At 45.6% G+C, this 9,665-nt stretch overlaps 2 protein-coding genes across 2 annotated transcripts in view; one reads left to right on the top strand and one right to left on the bottom strand.

Annotated features, from left to right (window-relative positions):
- Nucleotides 1-2,599, bottom strand: part of CHMP5 (charged multivesicular body protein 5) — a 13,900-nt gene extending 11,301 nt beyond the window's left edge. Inside the window, exons 1-2 of the mRNA XM_007464946.1 lie at nt 2,453-2,599; nt 1,129-1,233 (exon numbers count right to left, since the gene is read on the bottom strand). Coding sequence (XP_007465008.1) covers nt 1,129-1,233; nt 2,453-2,521 — 174 coding nt within the window. The 5' untranslated portion in view covers nt 2,522-2,599. The remainder of the gene's footprint in view (nt 1-1,128; nt 1,234-2,452) is intronic.
- Nucleotides 2,600-2,613: 14 nt separating this feature from the next.
- Nucleotides 2,614-9,665, top strand: part of BAG1 (BAG cochaperone 1) — a 17,565-nt gene continuing 10,513 nt past the window's right edge. The window contains exons 1-4 of the mRNA XM_007464953.1: nt 2,614-3,337; nt 4,659-4,787; nt 6,107-6,189; nt 7,704-7,817. Coding sequence (XP_007465015.1) covers nt 2,614-3,337; nt 4,659-4,787; nt 6,107-6,189; nt 7,704-7,817 — 1,050 coding nt within the window. The remainder of the gene's footprint in view (nt 3,338-4,658; nt 4,788-6,106; nt 6,190-7,703; nt 7,818-9,665) is intronic.

The following is a 9,665-nucleotide window of genomic DNA, read 5'->3' as shown; positions in this document are numbered from 1 at the left end:
CTCTCCCGTTGCGGAGCACAGGCTCCGGGCGTGCAGGCTCAGCGGCCATGGCTCACGGGCCCAGCCGCTCCACGGCATGTGGGATCTTCCCGGACCGGGGCACGAACCCGTGTCCCCTGCATCTGCAGGCGGACTCTCAACCACTGCCCCAGTGGTTGAGAGAAGCCCCAGAACTCACTTTTAAATTGATTCCTCTCATGTCATTCTCATGACTACCACCATGGTTTAGGCTTTCATCTCCTCAAGTCTAGGTGGGCTTTCCTGCCTCTGGTCACTCTTCATGCCATGCCATCTAACTAAGATGGCAGAGAAAATCCTCCTGTCACTTCCATTTCTATACTGTTTCATAAATCATTTTATTTGTCTCCTCCAATGAAGAAGGAAAAGCAGGTATTACTACTTCACAGATGATAATAATAACTAACATTTACTGAATGTGTCTATGTACTAGACACAGTGCTATGTAGGTCACATGAATTACCTCATTTAATCTCACACTTTAAAGTAGATATCATCCCCATTTCATAGATGGGCAAACTGAGGTTCAGTGATGCTAAGTAACTTGCTCTAGCTTGAATGTCTAATAAGTTACGGAGATGGGAAAAAAGAAGACAGTTCTACATTCACAGTCCATGCACTTAAATATACAACTCTATGTTTCTACCTAACAGAAGAGGAAAATAAAAAATTAACTGACTTTATAAAGGTCACAGCTAGTAGGTAGTGATGATATTATTAATAGAACACTGGTACTTCTTCCCCAACATGCCACTCCTTAACCAGTCTATTATACTTATCTAACCTGACTAGCCTGGCAACTCATTATTCCTGAGCAGGCCCAGCTCTCCAGGTAGAATATAGCACCTTCTCAGTAGAATATGCTAATTCCCATGTACATGCTTCTGGACATGTGACCAGCATCTTCTTGCCACCAGGTCAAATCCCAGCCTTATTCTCATATGTGGCTGCAAACTCTCCTCCCTGAAGGATACACCCTCACGTATGTTTTCTTATTAGACTGTGAGCATCTCTTCTGTATCTCTCACCAGCCCTTACCACCAGGCCCTACTTCCACAGGTGCTCAAGTTAGGCTGTCACAGTACTTTATTCAGGTGCTGCCTACCTTACCTTTGCAGGACCCTCTCTCATCTTCTTGATCTGATCCTTATACTTCACTAGTTCAGCATCCAGCCGAGAAATCTTCTTGTCAATAGATTCTGCCCTGCTGTCCACCTTGAGGGGAAAAACATCAAAGGCAGTAGTTGTTATTGCAATACATTCACATGAAAAGTGGCAGGAGAGGAATGAATATAGAGGAAGAAAGGGTAAATAAAGAAGAGGGACTTCCCTGGTGGCGCAGTGGTTAAGATTCTGCCTGCCAATGCAGGGATCACAGGTTCGACCCCTGGTCTGGGAAGATCCCACATGCCGCGGAGCAACTAAGCCCATGCACCACAACTACTGAGCCTGCGCTCTGGAGCCCATGCGCCACAACTACTGAGCCCGCATGCCACAACTACTGAAGCCCGTGCACCTAGAGCCAGTGCTCTGCAACAAGAGAAGCCACCGAAATGAGAAGCCTGCACATGACAATGAAGAGCAGTCCCCGCTCACGGCAACTAGAGAAAGCCCACGTGCAGCAATGAAGACCCAATGCAGCCAAAAATAAATAAATAAAATTAATTAATAAAAAAAAAAGAAGAGCATATGGTGAAAGGTTGAAAACAGTGATTCCTAACTGTTGGTGGTGGGGAGATTCTCAGCCAGAAACACTGGAGAGCTTTTATAAACTATACTCCACCCCCTAAATTCTAATATTCCAGGGTCGCTCTCAAGTGTGCTTGAGCAGAAAAAGAGTTTGAGAATCACTGGGCTTAGTTGAGATTTCCCTAGAATCAGAGGCTTGTCAGGCTGAGGGCTCAAGCAGGAGGTGTGTGAAATGGGTTAGTGCCCAGTGGACCCTGGCTAGGGCTTAGATCTAGTGCTATTCGCTTGGATAGAAGGTGGTGGCTTAATGTCAGGGGTCAGAGTTCTGAATTTTGTGTTACTGAGATCCAGGATTGGGGTACAGATATGTTGAACTAGGATATCAAGCCGAGGGTCCTGACGTGAGAGAGGGATGAGGGATGGAAGAGGAGTTCGGGGTCAGGCTGGACGAGGTGGGAAGGCTGTGTGGGCCTATGGCTGGTAGGGGTGAGGAGGTATGGAAACAGCGAGTGGACGCGGCACTGGCACCAGAAGGGGTGGGGCGCAAGAACGGCGAGACAGTGATGGGTTAGGGGTCCCTGGTTTGTGGAGTCAGCAATGACTTGGGTAACAGGAAAGAAAGTGGGGTGGAGTGAGCTGAGATGCAATAGGTCCGGGACCCAGGAGTAGGCGCCGAAGCCGGGGGTGGGTGGGGTTGGGGGGTGTCAAGGTCCCTGAGCCTAGTTATGCGTGTCTAAGTGCCCACCGTGCCAATGCAGTCAGTCAAGCTGGGAGGCGGAGCCTTGGGTTTCGCTTTCCCGAAGAATCGGTTCATCTTGAGCGGCCGCGAAGACAACCCAAACACTGGAGCAAAACCAGAAACGGAAGCACAATCACCTCCGCCTCCGACTTGACTTCCGGCCCTCCATGCGCAAGCGCAATGTGCCTATTGGCGTTTACCGATCCTTTTTCCGGATTTTCAGCTCGGTCTTCCGGGAGGTTGGAGGTGAGAGACCGAGTCAGCAGGGGGCGCGGTCTCGGTGGCGGGCGTGGGCGTGGCCTCATCAGCCGGGCGGGGCCTCGGATGAGTGGGTGGGGCCCGGGGGCGGCGGTAGCGGAATAGAGTCTGGCGGGAGCGGGGCTGCTCCGAGGGGCGGGGCCGGCAGGTCCGGGCGGAGCGTGGAAGTAGCCGGGCGGGGTCGCGGGGCGCCGCGCTCAGCCTCCACCGCTGGGTGGGCAACTAGCGCGGGTCTGGCGGAGCGCGGCAGCGCTCGGAGATCGCGAGGCGATCGGGAGCGGCTGGGCCCCCGGCGGGGCGCACCTCGGCTGGGCCGGGAGCCGCGCCAGTCGGTGCCCCCAGCCGAGCGCGGTCCGCCTCCCTCCCAGCGATCAGCCGTCCGGAGTGTGACCAGAGGGCATGCCGGATCCACCAGGGGCGCCGCCGCCTGCGCTCGCAGGACGCGGGTGAAGAAGAAAGCACGGCCTCGCTCGGCCCGGAGCGAAGAGGTGACCCGGAGCGAAGAGGTGACCCGGAGCGAAGAGGGGTCCCGGAGCGAAGAGGCGGTCGGAAGCGAAGAGGTGGCCCTAAGTGAAGAGGTGGCCCGGAGCGAGGAAATGGCGGCAGCCGGGCTCAGCGTAACCGTCACCCACAGTGAGCGCGGGCTGCGAAAGTCCGGCGGGGTCTGTGGGTTTGGCCACGTGCCCTCCCGAAGCGTGTGTCCTTGTGTTCTTCTGGCGTCCGGAAGCGTGGGATCTGGTTTGTGTCCGTGGGGCCGGCTTTTGTACGGATCTTTTGTTCAGCACACCTTTCCATGTGGCTGGTGTGTTTTGTCTCAGGCCATTTGTTAGATCCTCGATGTCCGTGCTTCACATCGTGGTCCTGGTTTTATGTGTTAGTGTGTGCCTGCGTAGTTATTGTGGGTCTTTGTGCCTGGCTCTTTTTAGCCATGTTGTGTATGACTGCTGTGTGTCTGGACACCTACGTGTGTGCGAGAGTCTGAACTCTTGTCTGCTTTTTGAGTGAGCCGTGGGTTCAAGCGTACACTCTGGGCACCCTTTGGGTCTGCCTACTTTTGGAGTTGACACAGAACTAGACAAAGTTCTGTGTCGAGTTCTCCAGAGAGCTGAGTCCATGAGGTTTCCTCAGGACCAATTAGGGGAGACCCCAGGGCCTCGGAATCTGGTGACCAGGATTCTAGATAATTCAGGTTTAAGTGACCTTGGGATGTCTCCTTTCTAGGCAGCTGGTTTCTACTTCACATACAAGCAGAATTGGTAACACCTGTCCCACTCACTACATGTGGCTGTTGAGTAGGCTTAAGGCTTGGCATGATGCACCGGCACAGGCTACCTCCTTATTGTCCACATACCCAGAAAAGAATTAGCACCTCTGCTCCAAAAAGGAATTTCTGCTGTTTGAGTTTATTCATTCATTTGTCTATTTACTGGGCACCAACCATGTATGTGCCGAGGTGTCCCCAGTGGGAGAGACCTGGAGGAAAAACATTTCCTTGCCCATTACAGCAAAGGAGACAAAAATAGTTCCTTGCCCAGTACAACACAGAGTAGAGGACAGTCAGGCCACAGGATGCAGATGGCTTGTGAAGAAAAGCACGGACTTTGAAATCAGATAGATCTGAGGTCAAGTTCTAATTCTAGAGTTGGGTCTCATTAGGCAGGTCTTAATTGGACTGAACTCATAGTTTGCTTATCTGTGAAATGGGGAATAATAGGTAGTACCTACTTCATGGGGTTGTTCTGCAAATTAAATAAGATCATGCATGAAATGAGCCTAGTCAGCCCCTTATGCATGTTAAGTGCTTAAAATGTTAGCTGATATCACTGATATTGTTAGTTACTATAATAAAGGAAACAAAAATCCTTGATCAGGCCTTGAAGGCTGGGTAAATAAAGTGTCAGCCTATATTGGTTTGTGTGAAAGAGTTTTCTTCAACACTTTTCTCTCTCCCCAGGCAATGAGAAGCACGATCTTCAAGTTATCCCACAAGAAGGCTGTAGTGAACCAATTGTCCAGGACCTGGCCCAGGTTGTTGAAGAGGCCACAGGGGTCCCGCTGCCTTTTCAGAAACTCATATTTAAGGGTAGGTATTTCTCTTCCAGCTTTGAGCCCTTCTCTTCCAGCTTTGAGCCCTCATTGCTAAAAGGCCTATTTAAAACTGCTTAACTTTAATAATAGAAACTCTCGGTTTCGAAACTAGGACAATTCTTATTTGCTTGTTAATTCATTCATCACTTCAACAAATATGTATTGAGGACCTACTATGCACTGGACACTTGCAAACATTTGAACAGGTATTAGAGTTGAAGTCACATGAAGGTGACAGAAATATTACCATTTTTGATGAAGCACATGGGCAGTCTTCCCTGGCCAAGTTAGATCCTCTTCCCATTGTGTGTTCAGATGGCACTCCCTACCACTTTTGCATAACTTGTACTGAAATTCCTATTAAATAATTGTCTTCATAGTCACCAAACATCTGATTTCTCTAATACAATAACAAACTCCACGAGGGCAGAGATACTGCTATGTGTTCAATGCTCGGCATAGTGCTGGCACAGAGAAGGTATTGAACAAACTTACCAGGGCCTGAATGTGGCAGGCCCAGTGGATGATGCTGATTTCTGCCAGGACACACCCACTCCCATCCCCATTCTCTGGTCTTCCCATTCCCCTGGGAACCCACTATTCTGGTATCTGATGAGGCTAATTTTACCCCATTTGGTGCCAGTCGTAAAAAATTTAGTGATGGGAAGCATTTATATTCGTACTTCATAGTACAGCTCCTTGTCTTTTCTTTTTAAAAATGTTTCATTTTAGAATTATAAAGGCAATAGAAATCCATGTTTCAAAATAGAGGAAAGCACAAAAAAGAAAATGTTCTCCTGGATAAAACCCCTCATAACAATTCAATATATTTCCGTCCAGCCTCTTTTTGTTTGTTTGTCCTGGCATCCCAAAGTGTGGGTTCTCATTTGTGGCTTTTTTTTTTAGTTGACAAAACTAGGATCACTTCTAGTGATTTTCTTATAACACTGGGTCATCAACATGTATTATGGCATTGAAGTTTCCTGAAAAAATGAGCTTTGATGCCCTACAAAGTCTTCTGTTGTACTGATGTATAGTTAATCAGTCCCCTATTCCTGAATTTTGGGCTCTTTCCAGTTTCTCACTATTATGAATAATAGTTATTGTATAACAGTTATTGTGCAGGCACATGTCCAGTTATGTGTTAGGGTAAATATCTAAAGTGAAGTTACTGGGTCAAGAAACCTTCTAAAAAGCTTATACCAATTCACCTTCTTCTCATTAGTGAACACACTACTTCCTGTACCCTTGCTGAAATCTCTTTTCACTGTTGTGCAATTGTTGCAACCTGACATCACTTTCTTCTTTGTTCAGGAAAATCTCTGAAGGAAATGGAGACGCCATTGTCAGCACTTGGAATACAAAATGGTTGCCGGGTCATGTTAATTGGGAAAAAGGTAAATTGCTTTTTCCACCAGAATACCTCAGAATCAAATGACGAAGGTCTTTTATGCATGTTTCTGTTTAGAAGGCCAAGTCGGGGAGCCAGGGCTGGCACTGGTGCAGTAGTGCTCTCTAAACAAATGTAGTCTCTTTGTTCCCTGGAGTCACCAGTTCTCACACCCTCCAACTCCTGTTGTTTAGGGCTTTCATGCTGGGAATTAGGAGTGTTTATGCTGCCTCAGTAATGTGGCTTTTGTGTTGGTGGTGGAATCAGTCTGGTTAAAATAGTGCCTGAGGCAGTCCCTACTCACTTGGAGGGGGATTTGCGAGAGAGCGTTTTTGTTAGAATAAACCTGTAGATTTAAAAAATAAGTACTCTGCAAACTTCAGGAGCCTCTCTTCCTTTAACCATTCTTTTTACTAAAATCTCACATAAGGATAAACCCTCTTTGGCTGGAAAGAAAGGTTCAGACTAAATAGATGACGGAGAAAAAGCCAATTGGTGAGGAAAGTAGGCCCTGGGGTGATGAGAGAGGGCCATAGCCAGCCCTGCATTGTGGCACAGGGGAATTGTTGGTCCTGTGAAGTTCCCTTACTTCGAGCGAGGTGGCTGATTCAAAGTGGAGAGGGGGCAGAGATTAGCAAAGTGGAGGCAAGGAAAGTCTACTCCAGACTTGGAACTGCCAGGAGACTGGCACTCAGGATTTGGCCACAAAGAAGAATGTGAACAATTTGGGGCAGTGTAAAAGCAGGAAGCTGCTGGCTACCAATTAAGGTGAGAGAAGGGGAAATAATCTAGAGATTTCTTGCTCAAGGGTCAGGGAGAATGGTGATGGGCAATGAGCAGAACCCAAGGGTTGAGTTTGAAGAAGCTTTAGGACCCTCAGTTGGAGCTGTCCTGGAGTATGTGGAGCCAAGTCCAATTTAAGTCTCCTACCTATTTTGGGCTGTGTAACCTTAAGTTACTTTACAGTAACCTCAATTTCATCATCTGAAACAGTACCTCCTTCACTGGATTGTGGTAAGGCTTAAACAGTAATACAGGTAAAGTGCTTAGGATGAAACCTGGCATACAGGGGATGCTCAGTAAAAGTATTCATCATCATCATCATATTGAATGAGAGAGCTCAGGAATTCCATTTAAAGGAAGGGTAGAATTCTGCCTGTCTCACCGTTCTGGACTCCTCACAGGCATTCACTGTAATTGGTTAACACTCCAGGCTTCAGTCCGGAATCTGTTGGTAATCAGCCCCAGGCTGAGGTTGAATCTGGCACATGGATTAGCTTTGTTCTCTGAACCCAAGCCGTCAGGGCTCTCTTGCCAGAATGTGTACCTGATACCTTCTCTCTATCTAGTCTAGAGTCTTTGTAGATAGAAAACCTTCATGTATAACCCTCCAGCTTGCCTTCTAAGAAGCGAGAGTTAAGATGATTTTTTCTAGGTCAGTGGTTTAACCCACTTGTGGTCAGATATTTTTTCCTGACAGAAAAAAAATTCTTTACTTCGTTTTATTCTTAAACATTTTAGAACAGTCCAGAGGAAGAAGTTGAAATAAAGAAGTTGAAAGATTTGGAGAAGTCTGTGGAGAAGATAGCTGACAAACTGGAAGAGTTGAGTAAAGAGCTTACTGGAATCCAGCAGGTAACTCTCTCCGTGGACTTTGTCGTTCTGCCTTCTATGAGAATTCTCTGGAGATACAAATGTGTGGTTACGAGGGCAGACTTTGTTGTCAGACTCCCTGGGTTCAGACCCTGGCTCTACCCTTTCTGTTACTGTGGGCAAGTTTGCCTTTGTCTCAGGTTCCTCATCTGTAAAAAGGGAGTAATGATGGTACCTCCCTCTTAGGGCTGCTGTGGGGATTAAATTACATAATTTGAGCCTGACATATACTAAGTGCTTTGTAAGTGTTATCAACACTGTTATTTCCAAACCCCAGCCAGCATCCATTTGTACTCCTAGGAGAACACCTGCTGTGATGTGTCTAAAATAGAATAAGTAGCTTCTCTCAGTCTAGTCAGCTATAATGTATTTGGCAAGGCAAAGAACATTGTGTTGATTCATAGAAGGTCCAAGTTGACCATGATCTTGGGATGGGCATAGGGGTCATCCTATTCAATTCCTTATAGTATTAAAGGTGGAGTACTGAAACCAAATAAGGATGAGGAACAGCCCCAAAGCACATACTTATTTTTGATCTCTTCATTTTATAACATTTATAGATGTATGTTTGAGTTTTAATTACAAAAGTAATACATGCTGATTGTACATAGCTTTTAAGAAAACATATGGGCACTAATATGAAAAATAATAATTACCTGTAAGACCCCAAACTCAAAGATAATCATTACTAAAAACTGGAATCTATTTTTTCATCTTAAAAAAATTTGGTATAATGTTAGGTACACTTTGTTTGTAAATTGTTCCTTTATTGTTTTAAAAAATTGAACATTTTCCCATGTCATTAAAAATGATCATACATAACCAAATCACTTTGCTGTATACCTGAAACTAACACAGTATTGTAAATCAACTATACCTAAATAAAGGGAAAAGTTTTGACTGAAAAAAAATGGTCATACTTTTCAAAACTTGCATAGTATTTATTTCATCATATGAATGGATCATGGTTTACCTAACCAATTCTTTATTATTCATCACCTAATGTTATTTTACCATTATGTATAATGCTTCCTTTTTTTTTTAACATCTTTATTGGAGTATAATTGCTTTACAGTGGTGTGTTAGTTTCTGCTTTATAACAAAGTGAATAGCTATACATATACATATATCCCCGTATCTCCTCCCTCCTCTGTCTCCCTCCCACCTTCCCTACCCCACCCCTCTAGGTGGTCACAAAGCACCGAGCTGATCTCCCTGTGCTATGCGGCTGCTTCCCACTAGCTATCTATTTTACATTTGGTAGTATATATAAGTCCATGCCACTCTCCCACTTCGTTCCAGCTTAACCTTCCCCTTCCTCATGTCCTCAAGTCCATTGTTTACATCTGCATCTTTATTCCTGTCCTGCCCCTAGGTTCTTCAGAGCCATCTTTTTTTTTTTTTTTTAGATTCCATGTATATATATGTTTTAGCATATGGTATTTCTTTTTCTCATTCTGACTTACTTCACTCTGTATGACTCTAGGTCCATCCAACTCACTACAAATAACTCAATTTCTTTACTTTTTATGGCTGAGTAATATTCCATTGTATATATGTGCCACATCTTCTTTATCCATTCATCTGTTGATGGACACTTAGGTTGCTTCCATGTCCTGGCTATTGTAAATAGAGCTGCAGTAAATATTGTAGTACATGACTCTTTGAATTCTGATTTTCTCAGGGTATATGCCCAGTAGTGGGATTATTGGCTCCTATGGTAGTTCTATTTTTAGTTTTTTAAAGAACCTCCATACTGTTCTCCACAGTGGCTGTATCAATTTACATCCCCACCAACAGTGCAAGAGGGTTCCCTTTTCTCCACACCCT

Source organism: Lipotes vexillifer, unplaced genomic scaffold (assembly GCF_000442215.2).
Source record: "Lipotes vexillifer unplaced genomic scaffold, Lipotes_vexillifer_v1.1 scaffold110, whole genome shotgun sequence".
NCBI classification, from domain to species: Eukaryota; Metazoa; Chordata; class Mammalia; order Artiodactyla; family Lipotidae; genus Lipotes; species Lipotes vexillifer.
The sequence above is the reverse complement of the archived record's forward strand: the minus strand, read 5'-3'. Positions and strand labels throughout refer to the sequence as shown.